This window comes from Manis pentadactyla, chromosome 1 (genome assembly GCF_030020395.1).
Source record: "Manis pentadactyla isolate mManPen7 chromosome 1, mManPen7.hap1, whole genome shotgun sequence".
NCBI classification, from domain to species: Eukaryota; Metazoa; Chordata; class Mammalia; order Pholidota; family Manidae; genus Manis; species Manis pentadactyla.
In genome coordinates, this window is record NC_080019.1 from 168107908 (window position 1) to 168129959 (window position 22052).

The window sequence follows — 22052 nt, forward strand, 5'->3', positions numbered from 1 at the left end:
TTTCAAGTGGAAACAACCTCAGAACAACTGAGAGACTAACATAGCTGCTGGAGATTAATCTGGAAAGACATAATGGAGAAAGAGGAGGGGAACATAATAAAATATATATTTGTAAAGTTCTGATCCAGTAAAAAGTAGGAGTAAGAAACTGAGTTCTGGCCATGTGTCCACATATCCCCACAGAGCACAGGACCAAACACACACAGATGCTCATACACGCCACATGAAAAAAATATGAAGGACTGGAAAGAGGGAACAAAAAGAAGGTGTGAATTATGGGAGAAAAATGAGAATCTACTGGAAAAATATGTTGAGTTTGGGTTCCAGGTATAGCTCTTCACTGAGATGTCTAACAAGCAGTTAGTGAAGTGGGTCTGTGGCTCAGAAGAGAGAATAACAGTTACAGAAAGGGTTTAGAAGCCATGGACAAGGTGAAGGATAGACAGGATGAGACTGCCAAAGAGGAGAAAACAGAGGAAGACCAATGACTAAAGCGCCAGCAAAATAATGAGTGGTTAATATTATGGTTCCAAGTCTGAGCCCCTGAACTGGGCATGTGTAATACCTGCTTCATCCCTTACAAACCCAGTGTTTTCTTAGGTTTGGCTACTTAACTCTCTGTACCTCAGGATCCTGTTATAACATTGTTGTAATAATAAAACATCTTCACAGGACCATGTACTGAGAACAAAGGATTGCAAAGTATGAACAAAAGAGCCTAGCACATAGTGAGTATAATGCATATTAATTTTCATGACAATTATCATTTTTTTAATATCTAAAGTTCAGTTGAGGAATGAGCAGAGGAAGAGCTAGAGAACTGCACCGGGCATGCAGGCCTTATGAAGCCCTTTATAATAGTCCGGATGGATGGCTGCAGTTATATTCATTACTAAGTTGCCAAACATCAAAGAGTTGCTGATTGTTAATAGAGGGGATAACATGGTATAGTATTTCTGTACCAATATTTCACAAAGTCTGTGCATTTTGGAGTGGCATAGTAGTAAGTGTTGTGCAAAACAAAAGTATGTCTGGAGGTCCTAGCCATGGCAATCAGAAAACACAAAGAAATAAAAGGCGTCCAGATTGGTAAAGAAGAAGTTACACTGTCACTGTTTGCAGATGACATGATATTATACATAAAAACCCTCAAGAATCCACTCCAAAACTACTAGAACTAATATCTGAATTCAGCAAAGTTGCAAGATATAAAATTAATACACAGAAATCTGTTGCATTCCTAGACACTAATGATGAACTAGCAGAAAATCAGGAAAACAATTCCATTCACAATTGCATCAAAAAGAATAAAATACCTAGGAATAATCTAACAAAGGAAATGGAAGATCTATACTCTGAAAACTACAAGACACTCATGAGAGAAATTAAAGAAGATACCAATAAATAGAAACACAGCCCATGCTCATGGATAGGAAGAACTAATATAATCAAAATGGCCATCCTGCCTAAAGCAATCTACAGATTCAATGCAACCCCTATCAAAATACCAACAGTATTCTTCAACAAACTAGAGCAAATAGTTCTAAAATTCATATGGAACCACAAAAACTCTGAATAGCCAAAGCAATCCTGAGAAGGAAGAATAAAGTTGGGAGGATTATGCTCCCTGACTTCAAGCTTTACTACAAAGCCACAGTAATCAAGACAATTTGGTACTGACACAAGAACAGACTCATAAACCAATGGAACAGACTAGAGAGCCCAGATATAAACCCAAGCATATATGGTCAATTAATATATGGTCATTGTATGTATAAAGGAGCCATATACATACAATGGGGAAATGACTGCCTCTTCAACAACTGGTGTTGGCAAAACTGGACAGCTACACACAAGAGAATGAAACTGGATTATTATCTGTCCCTATACATGAAAGTAAACTCAAAATGGATCAAAGACCTGAATGTAAGTCATGAAACCATAAAACTCTTAGAAGAAAACATAGGCAAAAATCTCCTGAATATAAACATGAGCGACTTTTTTCTGAATGCATCTCCTTGAGCAAGGGAAACAAAAGCAAAAACAAACACATGGGACTACATCAAACGAAAAAGCTTCTGTACAGCCAAGAACACCATCAACAGAACAAAAGACATCCTACAGTATGGGAGAATATATTTGTAAACAACATATCTGACAAGGGGTTAACATCCAAAATATACAAAGAACTCACACACCTCAACATCCAAAAAGCAAGTAACCCTATTAAAAAATGGGTGGAGGATATGAACAGACAATTCTCCAAAGAAGAAATTCAGATGCCCAACAGACACATGAAAAGATGCTACACATCACTAATTATCAGGGAAATGCAAATAAAAACCACAATGAGATATCACCTCACACCAGTAAGGATGGCCAACATAGGAAAGACTAAGAACAACAAATGCTGGTGAGGATGTGGAGAAAGGGGAACTCTCCTACACTGCTGGTGGGAATGTAAGCTAGTAGAACCATTGTGGAAAGCAATATGGTGGTTCCTCAAAAAACTAAAAATAGAAATATCATTTGACCCAGGAATTCCACTCCTAGGAATTTACCCAAAGAATACAAGTTCTCAGATTCAAAAAGACATATGCACCCCTATGTTTATTGCAGCAGTATTTACAACAGCCAAGATATGGAAGCAATGGAATACTATTCAGCCATAAGAAAGAAACAAATCCTACCATTTGCAACAACATAAATGGAGATGGAGGACATTATGCTCAGTAAAATAAGCCTGGCAGAGAAAGACAAGTACCAAATGATTTCCCTCATTTGTGGAGTATAATAACAAAGCAAAATTGAAGGAACAAAACAGCAACAGACTCACAGACTCCAAGAAGGGACTAGCAGTTACCAAAAGGGTGGGGTGGGGGACGGTGGGTGGAGAGGGAGGGAGAAGGAGACTGAGAGGTATTATGATTGACACACATGGTGTAGGGGGGTCATGGGGAAGACAGTGTAGCACAGAGAAGGCAAATAGTGACTCTGTGGCATCTTACTATACCTTCGGGCAGTGACTGCAATGGGGTATGGGGGGGACACGATAATATGTGTGGATGTAGTAACCACAATGTTTTTTCATGTGAAACCTTCATAAGAGTGTATATCAATAATGCCTTAATTTTAAAAAATTTTTTAATAAATAAAATTTTTGAAGTGAAAAAAGAATTTAAAAATAAAAAAACAAAAGTAATGTTCTATACTCAAATTAGGGAAATGCTAGATTATACAAAATTAAATAGACATTCCCTTAAATTCATATGCTAATTTGAGCAACAGCTTACTGGGAAGGGGCTGTAGAGAGCACTACTTCGTAAACTGCTTTCAGGGTTTTTTTTTCCCTTCATATCACTTTTATTTTATTTTTGGATGATACTTTTTCTTTTTTAAATTTTTTATTCAAATAAAGTTGATATGCAATATTATATTGGTTTCAGATATACAACATAGTGACTCAACAATTATATACATTACTAAATGCTTATCCCAATGAGTGTAGTTAGCACATCACCACACAAAGATATTACATTATTGGCAATATTCCCTATGCTGTATTTCCATCACTGTGACTAATTTATTTTATAGTTAACTTAAAGGTTGTACCTTTTTATCCCCTTCACCACCCATCCCCTCAACTTGTCCCCTGTGGTATTCAAGAGTCTGTTGTCTGTGTTCATGAGTCTGTCTGTTCTGTTTGTTGGTTTGTTTTGTTTTCTAGATTCCACATATAACTGAAATCATATTACATTTGTCTTTGACTATTTCATTTAGCAAAACTTTATAGGGATCATTCTGCTCAACATATGTGTAGAACACAACTTCTGAATGTTAGTCAAGAAGAATCTCTTGGGAAACTTCTTAAAAATATGTATTACTGAATCCACCTCCACATATTCTGATCAGAAAGTCTATAGCAGAACTAAGAAATCGGTAGTTTTGAAAAGCTCCCTGGTGTGGCCTTGTCTCCAGGCCAGTGGGAAGAGAAATTCAAACCCTCCCATAATTCTTCTCTCTTTTTCTTTCTAATCTGATCTGAGGAAAGTGGCTTCTGAAAAAGACAGGTAGCAAAGTAAAGGGGTGGGGAGAGGTTTTCTGCTACCAAGGAGATGAAAAAATAGAACATCAACATTCATCAATGCTTCTGTTGAGTCAGCATCAAGAATAATAGATCCAAGCACTCATGGAAATCTAGAATTTGCTGTAAAACCTGGGAATTCTCCAGGTGACCATTTACAATGTTTCAAGAAAGGTGTTTGTACTCAAAGAACAAAGAATAATCGATAATGTATCTTAAGTTAATGAGGACAAATATTCATCAAACAAACATGATGGTTACCTATGTACCTCCCGTGCTTTCAAAAACCTTCAGACAGTCAAGGATGAAAGCAAGTGATTTGATTACCATAAAAAATATAATTAGGGACAAGTAGTTGTAGACTTTACATATGAAGAAATTCAAACTACTGCCCCATGAAATTAGTAGTAATCTCACAGATTTCCAAGAATTCCCAACAAAACTTGGAGGCAAAGTCAGATTAGAATTTTTTAAAATTTACTTAGAACTCATATCTAACACAACGAGAATAGTTGTGTTCTCTGTGTGCTGTTTAAAATTTAATTTGGACAGTCTCCTTAACTGAGATTTATTTGGAGACCAATCAAACCTAACGATATACTGACCTAAAAGATATATTGTTCAATCTAACCTAAGGGAGATTGTCTTACAATTATTTTGGAAAGGAGATAATTTTTCTTGTAAACATTCTGTCTAGGAAGAATTCAGCAAAGAGATAATGGTTTATCATATTTCTGTTTTAACAGTCTGCTTTAAAACTTTTATAGTAAAAATAAAAAAGATAAAAGCATGACATCACTTCCCAGCTTCTCTCTACTCTACAGACTCAAACAAATTACTCATTTTATATGTCTGGTAAGATGGGTTTTGGTTGTGGCCGATCTCTGCCTTTCCCATCACCCCTGGCACACAGAGGGTTGGTGAGGATAAACTGCTCTGTGAGAGGCCACCCATGCTGCTTTCCGCCAGACTGAAGAAAGGCTAAAGAGATGGGACCTCTCCATGCCGCACATCATGCTAGATGGATCCTGTAAAGCTCTTAATGGAACAATTGATTAAGCTTGAAAGGAGTTTGTGAATTCGATGATACTCTCTGATTTTTTCAACGATAATTTCAATGATTTTGGATAATAATTTCCTGATTTTGATCCTTATATTGTGGTTATCTGGAGAATGTCCTTGTTTGATAGGTTACTCACTGAACTATTCAAAAATGATGGCACTCAGGTGGAGAAAGACAAGTACCAAATGATTTCCCTCATTTGTAGAGTATAACAACAAAGCAAAACGGAAGGAACCAAACAGCAGCAAATTCACAAACTCCAAGAAGGGACGAGTGGTTACCAAAGGGAAGGGGCTGGGGAAGGTAGGTGCAGAGGGAGGGAAGGAGGGAGGGAGGGAGAAGGGGATCAAGGGACATTATAATTAGCACTCGTACTGAAGGTAGGTCACAGGGAAGGCAGTAAGCTCAGAGAAGACAAGTAATGACTCTATAGCATATTACTACATTGATGGACTGTGACTGTAGTGGAGTGGGAGGGGAGGACTTGATAATATGGGTGAATGTTGAAACCACAATATTGCTCATGTGCAACCTTCATAAGATTATATATCAGTGATACCCTTAATTAAAAAATAAAGTAAAGAGGATGCAGAGAAAGGGGAACCCTCCTACACTGCTGGTGGGAATGTAAGCTGGTTCAACCATTGTGGAAAGCAATATGGAGGTTCCTCAAAAAACTAAAAATAGAAATACCATTTGACCCGGGAATCCCACTCCTTGGAATTTACCCAAAGAATACAACTTCTCAGATTCAAAAAGACATATGCAACCCTGTGTTTATCACAGCACTTTTTATAATAGCCAAGATATGGAAGCAACCTAAGTGTCCATCAGTAGATGAATGGATAAAGAAGATGTGGTACGTATACACAATGGAATACTATTCAGCCATAAGAAAGAAACAAATCCCACCATTTGCAACAACATGAATGGAGCTGGAGGACATTATGCTCAGTGAAATAAGCCAGGTGGAGAAAGACAAATGCCAAATGATTTCCGTCATTTGTGGAGCATAACAATGAAGCAAAACTGAAGGAACAAAATAGCAGCAGACTCAGAAACTCCAAGAAGGGACTAGTGGTTACCAAAGGGGAGGGGTGTGGGAGGGTGGGTGGGGAGGGAGGGAGAAGGGGACTGAGGGGTATTATGTTTAGTACACATGGTGTGGAGGATCACGGGGAGAACAGTGTAGCACAGAGAAGGCACATAGTGAATCTGTGACATCTTACTACACTGATGGACAGTGACTGCATTGGGGTATGGGTGGGGACTTGATAATATGGGTAAATGTAGTAACCATGTTGTTTTTTCATGTGAAACCTTCGAAATAGTGTAAACAATCATACCTTAATAAAAAATTTTAAAAAAATAAAATAAATAAAGAATAGATGGGCACTATGTTCAAAACTTGCTCCAAATGGTTTCAGAAAAATTGTTCTTTGTGCTATTCTTGCAGCTTTTCTGAAGTTTAAAATTATTTTAAAGTTAACATTATTAGCATTAGCTTTTAAGAAAGAATATATTTGTTTTATTGTTTGTGTTAATTTATTGTTGATATTCTCAGATTTTCTAAGTAAACTATAATATCATCTGAAAATAATTTTTTTTGCATCTAATATAGTGTTTATACTAATAGATTTCCTAACACTGAATGATTCTTGCATTCCAAAAATAACCACTTGGTATATTTTCCTGAAGTGGTGTTGCATTCTATTATCTAATATTTAATCTAGTATTTCTGCCTGTTATGGGATTATTGCTGTAAATATATTTGTGTGTTAGAATCACATCCCTCCATCCTGTTTTTAGGAGAACAGCATCCATGAAATGGAGCTAGGAGATAGCAGAAAGTGTGATGGAGATTTGGAGAGACCCAACTTTAGAGTCACAGAGACATTTTGGAGGTTGCTGGCCCCCCTCCCCTTTCTGACTGAGTGACCTTGGAGAAGTTATTCCTCCTCTTCTAACCTCTGCTTTCTTACCTATCAGAGAGGAAAACCTACTACAAGTTGCATGAGGATTAAATGGTGTCTGTAAAGACTTCAGTACAGTCTTTTGCACAATATAAGTGCAAAGAAACACTGGGATATTTTATTATAAAGAAGTATTTTTCTTCTGCTGCTTTTCACTTTATAAAAAAGTGGTATTAGGATATACGTGACCAGATATCATTGTTTCCTCGGGAGGCATTTACTCTCCCAGTTTAAGTGGTCTTCATTTTGCTGTGATAACTGAGCACAGAGGAGATTAAGCAAACTTAAAAGTTAGTGGGCCAGGTTTGTATTTTGTCTCCTTTTTCATAGTTAGCCTGTTCCTGCCTAGAGGTTTGAATGTAAACAGTAAGCCTTGATGAGTGCCAAGTGGGGAAAGGAGGGAGCCTGTGAAAGGAACAGAAAGGGAAGATAAAATGTCCTGGACCCCAACTACGTGCCAGGGACTAATTTAGGTGTATCTGCAGTTAGTCAGCAAGAAAAGCTGAAAGGTAGCATCAAGTTCTCAAAACCTGAGAGGACCATGAGCATTGTCACTCTACCTAAAAGTGGAGATTAGCTGCCCTGGTTTTCTTCTTACCCATAACCTCTTCAGATAGAGGACAATGGAGCAATGCACTGTCTCTGGGTTGAGCTCTTAGCTCCTTTATCTCTTAGCGAGTGTTCTGAACATGAGGAAATCACTCTGTGCAGGGAGCAGTCATACCTCTAGGATTCCTGAGTATGGAGGAGGTAAGGAAAGTGCTAATTTATTGTACAACTCTTCATTAAGGCTGAAGAAACGAAACTCTGTCTACCTTTCCAAGGTTGGTGAACAAAGAATGTCCTGGGAGAGAGACTGGTGTTTGTGCTGAACCCAGACAGTTCAAGAGAAAAGCAAGCCTTGTGGGAGACAGCATAACGCAGGTATTAAGGAGCAGGCCCCAGGCTGACACAGCTCTAGGTCTACATTTTGTCTCTGTCTCTTTCTTGCTGTTGTATATGGACACGTTCCTTATGTTTTCTGAGCTCTAATTGTACTGTTTGTAAGTTAAGGAAAAAGTAACTAACATGCATGGGTTTGTGACAAAGATTAAAGGAGATAATGGAGGTAGAACACTTAGTATAGTGCCCAGCATGTGAATCCTCCAAGATAATAGCTATTATTATGATGATCTGGTCATCGGCAATATTTTTCAGTTCTTGGGTCTGTTGATAATCCTTTCCTCAGACCTCAAGTTTCCTTTTTTAAAATAGTTTACTGAGAGGTAACTCTTATACCACACTATTCATCCAAGTAAACACAGAATTCAGTGCTTTTTAATATATCACAGAGCTATCCACAGTCTAATCTTAGGACATTTTTGTCAATCCCAATTAAGAAACCCCACGCCCATCAGCAGCCATTCCCCGTGCTCCTCCACCACTCTACCCCACAGACAGCTCTAGGCAACCACTGATCTGCTTTCTGTCTCTGTGGACTTGCCTGTTCTGGACACTTCACAGAAACAAAATCATGCACTATATGATCTTTTGAACCTGGCTTCTTTCCCTTAGCATAATGTTTTTGACATTCATCTATGTTGGAACATGTGTCAGTACTTCATCCCTTTTTACAGCCGAACAATACTCCATTCTGTTTTTCCATTTACTTGTTAAAGGATATCTAGGTTATTTCCACTTTTTGACTAGTTAGTATGAATAATGATGATATGAACATTTGTATTCAAGTTATGTTTGAACATATGTTTCCATTTCTTTTGGTGTATATACCTGTGATTGGAATTGATGGCTTTTATGGCAACTCTATGATTAACTTTTCGAGAAACTGCCAGATTGCTTTCCAATGTGGCATTTTATATTCCTATAGGCACTTATGAGTACCCTCTCCTACCCTTATATTAGCTGTCTTTTTCATTATAGCCATCCCACTGGGTGTGAAGGGTACTACGTTTCGGTATTGATGTGCTTATCCCTAATGATTAATCATGTCCAGCATCTTTTCACATACTTATTGGCCATTTATATATCTTCTTTGGAGAAATATCTTTTCAGAGACTGTGACCATTTGAATTTTCAGTTCTTTTCATATTCTGTGCACAAGTCTTCTATTAGATACATGATTTGCAAATGCTTTCTCCCTCTCTGTGGGTTATCTTTTCCCTTTTTTGATAGTATTATTTGTAGGACAGACGTTTTTCAAGCTTCTTTTTAGTATAACTTATGGAAAGTCATATTTTAGCACTTATCTCCTACAAAAATGAACAAGCTTGTCAGCATTCAACGGAGGAGTTGACTTTGTACTTCATTAACAAAACTGAGGCCATGTGTATGTAAAAATCTTCTCTCTTAACCCTTCCTGCCATATAGGCTTTGCTCTATCTGGGAACCTGTCCTCATCTCCTTTCCTCTATCTCTCGGAATGAGGAGCGCTTCTGGTCAAGGCCAGCCCTCCACCTGGGTTCTCGGCCCTAACCTTAATCTCTCTCCCAGGACCTTGCTCCCTCACTTGAATCCCCTTCTCCTACATCTTCACCATTTCCCTCTCTATCTTCCCTCAGCCTATGAACCAGCCGGCTCACACCCTTCAATTTTTAGGAAAAGCAAAACTCATGATCTGCATCTTCCAAATACTCAGCTCTAGCCATGATCTCTACCCCATACTTTATTTGGATGCTCTGCAGATTTATTCCAACTCAACATGTCCAAAACTGAATTTCCCTCCTCACTCCACATCTGCTCCACTTCCTGTATTTCCATTCTCAAATAATGGCCCCAGCATCCACCACCCACCCATTCATACCAGACTCCCCCCTGAATCCACCTCCTAGTGCCAATAAATTTGGCTTGGTGACATATGTATATATCTCACAGTCTTGTTATCTTAAACAAAGATCCCACACATCACATCACATCACACAAGACTCCCCTGCACGCACCTCCTAGGACCAATAAATTATCTTGGCCTGGTGACATAAGTATATATCTCACAGTCTAAACCTTGTTATCTTAGACAAATGCCCTAGTTTAGTTTCTTAGCCTCTCTCCTCTGAAATATTGCATAGACATCTTACTGGTCTTTCTGCCTCCATCTCTGCCACCATTAAAATCCACCCTCCTTAATATATCAAGAGCAATTTAAACAAAACCTGATACTTTCTCAGCATATGAGGTAGTGACTTCTGAGAGCTTGCTTATCCTTCCTGAGCCTCGGGCTTTTCATCTGTAAAATAGGAATGATAATACTTAGTCTTAGAGTCACTATGAAAATCAAATGAGATATATTTGGCAGAGTAGGTGCCCAACAAATGGAATCCCTCCCATGATGGTGGTGCCACACCATCTCCTGGGGTAACCCCTGAATCTGCAGAGAAAACTGGGCCTCTGAAAACTGTGGAAGGCCTGACTTCAGATAAGAGCTCTTAAGACAAGGACATTGACTTCCTTTTCTATAATATAAGACTCTTTAAAAATCAGAAGAAATAATAAAGACAAATTACCTAACAAGATGGCTGGCAAATAATAGTGTAGGATGAAAAACAGAAAATGAGCAACCGCAAACCTCAAGTTAAACAAGTACACCAAGAAACAGTTTCTTCCTTCCATCTAAGCACACTGCCCTTTGCTTGGTTGCTGGCATGTGCTCTTTAATCTGTAATAATTCCACCGAACATATGCTTTTGTTGGTGGTGGTTAGTTTTGTCATTCCAAAGGGTAGTCAGCAGTGGAATTATAGGGTAAACCAGGATGCCTGTTTTTCAAATTCAACAGTAGTTTGTGTTCCCCAGATGTTAGCTCTGTTGAAATACAGATTTCAGAGGTCACCAAAGCTTCCCAAGCATGGAATTTCTCTTTTCTTGCTAAGTACAGGGCTGGCATCGATCCCAGTTCTCCTTTGAGATTCAGCAGAAGATCCTGATGGAGGAGGAGAATATCCAGAGAGAGGAGCCGATGGAGGAGGGAGGTGATGGCGGTCAGCATTTTGGTGAGAACTCCCAGTGTGCACTTCATGCTCAGAAATTTTCAGTAAATGGTAACAAGAACCTATCCTTCACCACACGTACTATGGCATTTTCCATCATAAACCCAGGAGTCCAGAGTTTAAGCAAGCAGGAAGACAGCCCGAGGCTGGCAATCTTTCTTAGAGCTTTAGTCATGTGCCTACCTACCTCACTGAATTCATGTTGAGGTTTTGTTTAGACCAGATGTTGAACGACAGGCAGGCCAAAGCAGCTGATGTGGAGAGGTCTTTTACAGTGACTCAGTCATTCAAAAATCAAAGCTCACACAGACAGGGGTGGGGTGGGATGCAGAGAGAAAGGCATCCAGTTGCTAGGCTCTCTGGAAGAGCAGCTGATCCTGCTGTCTTGTTCCAGGAGGCTCCAACCCAAATACTCCAAGTCACAAGACCTGTCTGGCAGGCTGAAGTCTTTGCAGTGTGCTCCCCCACATTAAAGACAGAACAAATGGACTTGTGAAATGTATACTTTCCTCATTACTTTTTATTATGCCTCAGATGATCAAGTAACTGAGGATGGGAGAGGGGGTGCTCAGGGATATGCTGGGACCAGGTGTCAGTTAACCTCATTAGTATTTCCCTACCACCCACCAATCATCTCTGCACTGCAAAGTCCTCTTCTAAGAAGGAAGGGTGATTTCAAGCTAGATTTATTTTCACTTACTCATTGTGCTAAGCTTCAGACGTAAGAGTCAAAATAGAAAGGTCCTGTATTAGTGAAAGTTCTCCAGAGAAACAGAAAACTATTACGAGATAGATAGACATAGATGATATAGACATAGGTATTGATATTGATATATAAAGAGAGAAAAAGAAAGAGAGAGAAGTGGATTTATTTTAAAGAATTGTCTCATGGGGTATGGGGCCTGACAAGTCCGAAATCTAGGATATGCCCGTAGGCTGGAAATTAGGCAGTGTTTCCCTGTGGCAGTCTTTAGAATTCTTCCTTTTTTGGGAAACCTCAGTCTTTACTCTTAAGGTCTCAACTCACCGTGGAGGATAATTCACTTTACTTAAAGCGTACTGATGTAAATGTTAATCATATCTAAAAAAATCTTCACAGCAACATCTGGACAGGGGTTTGATCAAACAGTGGGGCACTGGAGCCCAGCTAAATTGGCATAAACATAACCATCACAGCTGTCTTACTTTGGGTATTTATATCTTGAGCAGAGATGGAAGACAAAACAGAAAATTTTCAAACCAATAACAGGAAGTACTTTGGCACCTAACCAATATTGAGGATAGAGTCGGGAAAAGCTTTCTGGAGAGTGTGTTTCCTGACCCAACTCTGGCGGGCTATGAGGTTAAGAGGGGAATGAATGTGACACATGTGAATACTGGCAAGTAATGTATCCTGACTGAAACTGGCCCTCCTCTTCAGGGGAGAAAAGGGAAATGGTGAGTTACCAAGTAGGAAAACAGCCTGAAGTTACCACATGACTATTTTTTGTTTAATTTATTGAATGCTAAACCAAGGATTCTGGATTTCTTTCATCCTAAAACCTTGATGTAGTCACTGAAGAATTCTTAAGCATTGAAGTGATAAGATTAGATTTTCAATATTTAAAACAAATTCATGTAATTATTCAACAAATAGATTATAGTGTATGTCATGTATGAAGTGCTGTGAGAGGCACTGTGCATATAATGGTAAGCAATGCTGAAGGGTTCCTGACCTCTCACAGCTTAGATTTTAGGAAGGAGATGAGAAGAGAAAAAAAAAAAAAAAGGAAAATTACAATAATTAAAAATTGTAATTAGTACTATTGAGACCAGAGGATTGATTTAGAAGCTTATAGTTCTAACATCTACCTCTCCGTGTCCCACCAGACCATCACATCCCTACCGTTAGTACAAATCTGAGTGTTGAGTACACTCAGCAATCCGTCCTGCCCAAATACACGAGAGTCTTGGATGTAATGCTTCCTGACTCTAGCTTTCCCTTTAGGCTCTTCCATCTTCTGTTGTCTTGGGCGAGCCTTGCCCACCACAAACCCAGTGCCCCTCCAGCTCCAGGCTTAACAAGACTTCCTCGCTCCCTGACCCTTGGGTTTGTTCCTGGCCCTCCTTGGGATGGAATTTAAGTATTCCAGATTATAAACGAAGACAAAGAGAATGGAAAGAAGAGTACTAGTGACAGATATTTAAGAGGTAAAAACAGTGGTTTGGCAATGGACTTGTAACGGGATGGGGGAAAATGAAAGACTGAAGAGTTGGGTGTTTGGATGACTGAGGGTTTGTATCAGTCCTTATAGGGGGTGATCTTTATTTATTACAGACTATAATAAAGGCGCACGTGGGGGAAGGAGACAGTGATTTGGGCATGCCAAGTCCACTGTGCCCAGAGGACATCCCCATGAAGGTGGTGGTATGTGATCACCATCTTCCCCCATGTGCACCCTTCAACCCTCTTCTTGTACTGAAGATTGTGGCAGTTGGAATGGAAAATAAGAGATTGATATTTCCAATAGGATTAAAGCATTCAACTATTGACACAAGCAAAAAGATTTTAACATGAAATGCTAGTAGGCTGTGAGAGATAAAACTTTCTTTAGAGAACTAATTACCAGTGAATTATTTATTGGGGGTAATGTTACCCTTCCCCCATATGGATCCTTCAAAATTGCCTGTGTAAGCTTGATTCCTCCTGAGTAGTCACTTTGATAAACTTCCAGAGCCAGATAGGATGAGGGACAAAACTAGCTATACAACAGGAAAACAATAAACCCCATTGGGCTTGTCTTGATTACATTCTACTTCGTATCAACGCTTAACAGACTAGGGGAATGGAAAGCCCTGCAGCCACTGGGGCTCCTCAGACCTTATCTTTGCTCTTTGGAGAGGGAACAGAGTGAGAGTCACAGAAAGCTCTGCCTGCAGGCGTGATCCGGAGAGAAATATCTCCTTCAAATATATCCTCATCTGCCTCCTTGACTAGCAAATTCATTTCAATATATGAAAATTTCCTCTTGTACATTGTTGGACTGATAAGCCTTTTATAAGCTAACTTTAACATTAATGCTAAAGCTACAATATATCCAACTACCCAAAAGTTTTGGAGCTTTTTATGTCAGTCTTAAAAATACATCAATACCTTGGAAATAGACCTCTTGAAATGAACAATAAGAGAAGGACCTTTTAAATAAAGTTTCTTTCTGCTTTCATTTGAGAAACAGTGTATTAATTTTGATCATCTTCTTGAGGCATATTTGTAACTCATAAAAACTCCTGATTCCTGAGGATGGTCAGAAATTCAAATGAGTCTAGTACAAGAACGGAGCTTGTCATAGACATCACTATCTGTGTCTCGGAAATAAAACCTTTCATTTATAACTTATTGAGCACTGACACTAAATCTAGGCAGAGCTGAGTGCTATATAATAAGTGTTTTTATTAACTCACTTAACAGCTCCCCTGAGAGAAACAGTGCAATGATCGCCATAATACAAAACATTAAAGAAGGTCAGGCAAGTAACCCCGAGCCCCTGGTGACATAACTGGTTCACTGGAATATTAAATCACTGAATTTCCAGTCCAACACTTGGCCCAACAGCCAAAGAGTCTCTGTTACACACTTATTTCTGTGAGAATCTTAGGTTCTGTGACTATGGAGTCCTAGCATTGAAACAGGATGGCAGTCGGAAGGCGGAGGAGAGATCCAGTGTGTATCTTAACCCGACTGTTCATGAGTATTCAGTTGAGCAGCCTTGACTTGCACTGATACCTTTGTTTACCATATTAGGAAACAGAATCAGCACCACTTTACTGGAGTCTAAATTCTGGGGCTGGAGCTCATCTTTCTCTTTCATCCTAGCCCTATACAATCAAGTTTCCACTTCCTACACAGCCGCCGGCTCTTCCTGTATTTGTCAGGCAAAGAGGAGGCGGTGCAAGTTTAGAGCAAGAAAATGACGTCATTAAACTGGTATTAGACTTGATATCTAAAACTCAAAGCCCCATTTCTCCCCTCCCACACATCTGGCCCCAGCTCCCTGGGTCTTACCTCCTGTGCCTCCCTGCGTGTACCGAGGGCTCAGGCAGGCTGTTTTACTCAAATACTCCCCAAGGCCTTGGCCTTACTGTTCCCCTGCTTTGTTTCTGCTATCTTCTCTGCTGAGAAGGCCACTTTCAATATGAAGGCCGCCTGCATTGTCTTCCCTGACAAGACTTATTGGGCAGAGATATCCCCGTTTCTGAACTCATATCACTTTTTTACTGTATACTTTATATTACATTATCACATTGTAGTTATACACTAGGCAGTAAACTCCTTATATATAGACACAAATGTCTTAATTTATCTCCATCTCCCACCCATCTAGGCACATCGTGAGGAACAGAGTAGATGCTTAATAAATTTGTCTTTGTGTTTAACTGGCCTGGTGTTCTGAAACCCGGCCCTTGCTCTGAGTTGTAGGAAGTCTCTAGCTCAGTAGGGTCTGTCTATATCTGATGTATCAATTTGAACACTTACCCCAGCGTATCATGGACAAATAAATATATTTATTATATTTTTGCAGAGTTTGAAATCAAGATATGGAATAACTGGAGGGATGGTGAAAGTCAGGTATAGAAGGAACAATTAGGAGGAACAACAGAGAAGAGAAGCTGAGTTCCCTATGCTACCAAGAAATACTTCTGATGGAGTGGTTTGTTTTTTTTCTATGATGGGCAGATAAGCTATGTAGAAAAGCCCATATTTTAAGTCTGCCATGCAGGAAAAGTAAACCAGTTCAGGGTCTTCAAGCGATTAGAAAAGTGGGCCAGATAACCACAGCTGGGATAGGCTAATCTAAAAGGAAGGGACACACACACGCACACACACACCCCAGCATCCTTTTCCTGACTCACTTCAATTAACTCACAGAAAAGATTGGGGGCAGGGAAGAAAGAGAACATTTTGATGCAGATATTAATCAGGTGTGCCAAATACATTTAGGTTATTCTAATAAATTAGAGAACCAATCTTTTAATAGTTTGAACATAAGCAACACATAGGGATAAATTTCCACTTTAATTTTTCAGATGTCAATCTAAAGAGCCAAGTGTTATGTATACTTCATATATTTAAATATGTATTTAAGAACATAGAGTAAAATGCAAATCTCCAACATTTATTTACATATTTATGAGAATAAAAGTACATTGAAGATAAAAAAATAGGAAGCAAAATCTTTATTTCCATAGTACAATAATTTAATGGTACTTTTGACTCTGAACTTCTTGGCAACCAAGATACAAAGGGAAACATGGGTTTACATAGTTCTCCTTAACAATGATTGCAGATCCAATATGAAAATACATGAACATACTTTTTTAAGAAGTGAAAGTACACTGATTTTCTTAAGAGAGAACATTTATCCTAGTGCGAAATCCTAAAAGGAGTTTATGATGTTCAACTCAATTTATGTAGGACAGTACAACAAAAAGGTTGATGTCATTGACAACATATCCACAGGAGCACTTCAATTTGTACAGCTGTTCCATGAGTTTCACTCAGATTAGGAATGGCCTGAGTTCATAACTACGAACATTGGTTAGCTTGTCACTTCAGAGAGCAGAAGTAACGCACTGATTAAGGATGTGTTTTGATGACGGCAGTAGGCTAAGTGATCTAAGACAGACACAGAAAGGAAAAAAACTGCCTGATCTCATTTATATGTGGAATCTAAAATAGCTGATTATATAGAAGCAGAAGGTAGAAAGGTGGTTACCAGGAGCAGGGAGGTGGGGGAAATGGAGAGATGTTAGTCAAAGGGTACAAAGTTACAGTTAAAGGGCAAATAAGTCTAGGGAGCTTATGTACAGCACAATAATCAATAATACTGTATTGACTAGTAGAAATTTGATAAAAGGAAAAATTAGGAGGAAATTCAGATATGATTATCTCACATAGTTACCTTATGTGTGTGTGATGAGAACACCTGAATTATTAACTTAAAAGTTATTAACATAATTGTTAACATGCCTTGGGGATACTTGCAGGAGGCGAGGATTCCAGGCAGCAAAGGTAACTTGCTTAAAGGTCCTGAGAAGAAGCTTTGCTAGATTTGATCACTTTTAAAAAGTCACCTTAAATGAATACTCCTGAGTTCCTTCCACCACTGTACAGTGAGGGAGGCCAATGAGGATAATTTTTTGTCTAGTGATTAGGAATTATTCTTCATACAGAAAGTTCCCCTGATATCATTCCTACTTAGAGAAGAGGTGGCAGAGAGCATGGACTCCAGAACCATGCTGCCTGTGTTCAAATTCTGCCTCTACCAACTTACTGGCTGAGTGACCACTGAGTGCTCTGTGCCTCACTTTTTTCACTTATAAAATGAGGGTAATAAAGTACTTACCTCATGGAGTTGTTCTAAGGATTAACCTAATTAATATTTTAATATTTTTGGAAGAGTAATTGTTGCTGTCAATAAATCTTAGCTACCTTTCCTTAGATATGAATATTACAACTTAATTATGGCCATTCTAGGTGCACTGTTCCTAGACATAGTCCTCAGACTGGTTCAGGAGAACAACTGTTTCTAAAATGTCTGTCTGGTCAGATGGCATTGTTCCAAGCAAGGAAGTGTTTGCGACTATAGTGCTTTGGGTCAAAACTATCATTCATTTTTTAGCACCATCTACACACCACGTATCATTCTAAGAGCACTGGGAATCTATGCCTGGAGAGAACATAGATAAAAATCCCAGCCTGCATAGAACTTACATTCTACTTTGGTGAGTCAGATGATAAACATTAAAAAGTACATTTTATAATATGGGAGATGAAAATTTTGCCAATAAAAAATATAAAGCAAGCTTACTGGTATGGAGGATGCATTTTTTATTTTAGAGTACCCTGGTAACACGGTAACATTTGAGCAGGAAGTGAGGAAGCATGCCTTGGGGATCCTTGTGGGAGGGGAGGATTCCAGGCAGAAAAGGTAACTTGCTTGAAGGTCCTGAGTTGGAAGCATACCTGTCTAAGGAATCTTATCTGGGAATATTGAGGTCATTACAGCAGGAGCTAAGCAAGTAAAGTGAGAGCAGTAGGAGCTGAGGTCAGAGGATGACAGCTCTTGTATTACCCTTCAGGGCCATCCTATGGACTATGGCTTTTGTTCCAAGCCAGACGGGGATCACTGCTAGGTTTTGAGCAGAGGAGTGATATATTTAAAAGGATCGCTCTGGCTGCTGAGTTAAGAACAGTCCACATGGGGGCAAAAGTGGAAACAGGGCAAGGGTAGTCAAAGTGTAATGTGATGGCTGATTGGCCTGGGTGGTAATGACAGTGGAGGTGGTAAGTAATTGAGCTTTGGATTTATTTTGAAAGTAGAGCCAAAGGATTTCCTGCTGGATCGGATTTGAAATGTTAACCACATAGAAAAGTCAAGGGTGACTCCAAGGTTTTAGGCCTGATATGAGTCACACTTAGTGGGGCCAGGCTGGTTGGGGGATGGAGAGAGAACTTCCAGGATTTCAGTGTTGGAGGGAGAAGCCTAGTAGGGATTCAAACGGGCAGCTGCCTGGAGCCTGCAGTTAGGGCAGATGGCCAGGTGGAGGTAAAATTTGGAAGTCATTTCCACAAAGGTAATATTGAGTGCCACGAAACAGACAGAATGAGATCACCAAGGGAGTAAGTATAGATAAACAGGCCAAGACGCCCAGTGTCTGCATCCTGGGCACTGCATTGCCCAGAGGTTGGGAGAAGAGAAGGGACCATCAAGGGAGCCTGACAAGGAGCAACCTGTGCAGCAGGGAAAAAAACGTTAAAATACGGTGTTACAGAAGTCAAACAAAACGGTTTCCAGGAGAAAGTAACCAACTGTTAATTGCTGCTGATAGTTCAAGGGAGGGGAGGACTGAGAAGCCTTCTGATTTAGTAGTTTGATCTTGATAAGATGAGTTCTAGGGCTATGGTTGAAGCAAAAGCCTGATTAGAAGAAATGGGAAGAAATAACTTAGAAACAACTTTTTTTTAACTCTTTAAAGGAGTTCTGCTGTAGATGAGCAGAAGACAAAAGGGCAAGTGGCTGGAGAGGGAAGTGGATTGAAGAGAGTTTTTCGTTTTAAAATGGGAGTAATAACATGATAGGGATGCTCCAATAATGGGGGCGGGGTGGAATCATCCCCATCCTCGTGGGGATGAGGATGTGGGCAAGGAGAGAGATAACTTAAAGGTGTGTTGGTCTCTATGTTTCTGTGAGGCAAAGAGCCAGGACAAAGGAAAAAAGTCTTACAAATCACCAAATAGTCCATAGGTGAGCCTCTCCCTGAAAGGAGAAGTCAGACTTTTACTTGCACAAATCAAAAGTTCTTTAAATAAGCCACTTGTTGAATGACTACTAGAGCCACTCCCGGTGTCAGGCACTTTGCATAAGTTTTCCGAACTGTTATTAACACCTTTGCAACTTCAGGATCATCATTACTACACTATTAACAAATAAATTGTTCCAGGAGCTCAAACGCCTTGTCAAAGCCATACTGATCTTATGTTAAATCGCTGGCACTTCGGCGTGCTCTTGCTGTTTTAAGTTCCTCGAGGGACGAAGACCTTCAACTTTGTAACTTAAGAGGCCGGCTCAGAACTTGGCACCGGTTCCAGTTCCCGCGTGCCCAGATGGCCTGCAGCCGGCCGCCCTGGGTGCATTTTTTGCCTTCCTCTGAAGCACCCGTTGGAGGTATTCACATCGGTATTGTTTTCACTGGAGGCAGCAACTCGGAAAAATACGCTGGGGCCTACAGAAACTTTTAAAATAAATGACCGACAGGCGATCAGTGTAAGTTACTTTCAAATCCTCAGTCCTTAGCTGAGGCCGTTGGCCAACGATTTTGCAAAGCTGCTTTTCTGACGCATCAGGTACCTGCCTGCGGGCGAACGGTGGGGAGGAGGTGCGGTCAGCCGGAGTTTCCCACTTGAAACTTCACGTCGGGTGAGGAAATCATCACCCGAGGACGTGTAGCCTCCCGCCCTTCTTCCAGTTCATAAAAGAGCCTGCCACAAAAGTCTCTACTGAGCGGCAGTAAACACTGCTTTGAGTTGCGGGCGCCCCGGGAAGGGGCTAACAGCCAGCCACCTCCCTCTCTCCTGTCCCCAGCAGCAGTAAAAGCCCGAACTGCACACTGCCCGGGAGCTGGGTGGGCCACCGACCTCACTGCTCCGAGCCCCGCGGAGCCCGAGTCACGCGCGGGGCCGGGGATACGGGACCCGGCCGCGCGGAGCCCACCACCGCGGAGCGAGGGGGACCACGCGGCGTGGCGTGGAGCACGGAGGGCGCCGTCCCTCCGCGATCGCGGGGACCCTGCAGCGCCGTCGCGCCAGGTGAGGAGGTGGGGGTGGCCTGCGGGCAGGAGGGGGCCGGGCCTGCTCCGCGCGTCCCCGCGGCTCCCCTGGGGTGCTGCCTCCCCCGCCGCGGAGTTGGTCGCCGCCGGTTGCGCGGCTGAGGGTTAGGGGCGGAGAGGAGGCAGTGGCCGCCCGGGCCGAGGAGGGGCGCGCTGAGTGCGCACCGCCAGTCCGGAGTGGCCGGGCGCCTGTTGCTGGAGCTGCAGCGGGGCCCGGGACAGGGCCGGGGCAGGGGCAGGAGGGAGGGGGGAGGGGCAGAGGGGCAGGGGCCAGGCGAGCCCTGGACAGAGGCGGCTCGGAGCAAAGATGAATCGGTGAGTGGGTGCCGTTGTCGCAATTTCTCTTCCTCTCTTGTAGACTGTAGGGACAAAAGCCCGGGCTACGCAGCTTTGGGGGACGCGAACCCTGGGGTATGGGTGGACCTCTGGTGGAGAGGATTCTGGGGAGAGTGTCCGGGTGGAGAAGACGCTCACAGAGCCATTGTAGGGAACGGGCGGGATTTGGGGGGACCGGAGGCAACTTTTGCCCAGAGCGCCGGAATGCCCCAGGCGAGAAAGATCGGGATCTTCCGGACAGAGCTGCTTTATCAAAGTAGCGGAGTAAAGAGAAGGTCCCCTGCTGGATGGTGTGGGGCGCGAAATTCAGAGAACATCCGCCTCCCTCAGATATCTGTCTACCTGCGCTTCTGGTTCCACTTTTTTCAGAGTTGGGGTCGCGAGTTTGAACCGCCCTGAGCCTCGGACCTCGATTTGGCCTTGCACCCCCATAAGATTATGGTATGAGGTCTTCGCACCCCCTAAAGATAGTGGCTGGAGCTTTGGGAAACGTTTTGAACCCCTGTTGCACCCGCGTCCGGCAAGGCAGAGGCGCAGTTGAAATGTTTGCTGGTACACTTACTAACTTAGCTGAAGCTAAGTCACCGACTGCTAAAGCGCTGAGGACCTGGCTAACTCTCGCCACCGCCCGGAAATTAAAAGGCTGACAGGTTGTCCCATCCAGGGTTGGGGTTTCCGTTTGAAAAACCTTCGGTAGTCGAACCTGCTTCCAGCACCTACCCTTCTACCTTTCTTATGTAAAAGAGGAAACTGAGCCCGCAGCCTTTCAAGTTGGTTGACTTTCCCGGGGCTGGAAATCCTGTAGGCTAGCCCTGCCCTTATCCCTAGAAGTCTCCTTTCTGCAGCATTTAAGTAGCTCTGAGGAGTTCTAGAATGCACAGCTAGTCGGAGCCAGGCGCAGCTGGGAGTGGCACTAGAAGAGGCATAAAAATGTGGAGTCCTTTTAGTGTAAATACTTGTCAAGCCACATTTTGCTTCATTGTATGAATGCAATTTACAGATAATTAAGTATTGGACGTGTTAACTAAGCTTTCTAGTTTGACTTAATTTAGCCGTTTGAGATGTGCCTCAGAGATTCTGACATTAATCTGAATTCAGCTGGGTGAGGTCTAAATGAAGTTCACAGTTTCAGAGGGTTAAACTTTTGCCCTGGGAGCACTTGAATTCTTGGTTCCTGGTAGGATAGCAACAGAGGAGTTGGATTTGGGATAAATAAACCTTTAGAGTTGTCTGCTATTTTAACAGAATGGC

At 41.4% G+C, this 22052-nt stretch overlaps 1 protein-coding gene across 10 annotated transcripts in view; it reads left to right on the forward strand.

Annotated features, from left to right (window-relative positions):
* PHLDB2 (pleckstrin homology like domain family B member 2) overlaps positions 1 to 22052 on the forward strand; it is a 215119-nt gene that overhangs the window by 104864 nt on the left and 88203 nt on the right. For 2 of the 10 annotated variants that reach the window (XM_036933127.2, XM_036933133.2), the window contains exons 1-2: positions 7969 to 8044; positions 10988 to 11102. In XM_036933127.2, the coding sequence (XP_036789022.2) occupies positions 11036 to 11102 (67 nt within the window). In that variant the 5' untranslated portion in view covers positions 7969 to 8044; positions 10988 to 11035. Of the gene's footprint in view, positions 1 to 7965; positions 8045 to 10982; positions 11103 to 19970; positions 20446 to 20653; positions 20781 to 22052 lie in introns of those variants that run through there. The other 8 variants (XM_036933125.2, XM_036933126.2, XM_036933132.2 and 5 more) reach the window with 8 other exon arrangements.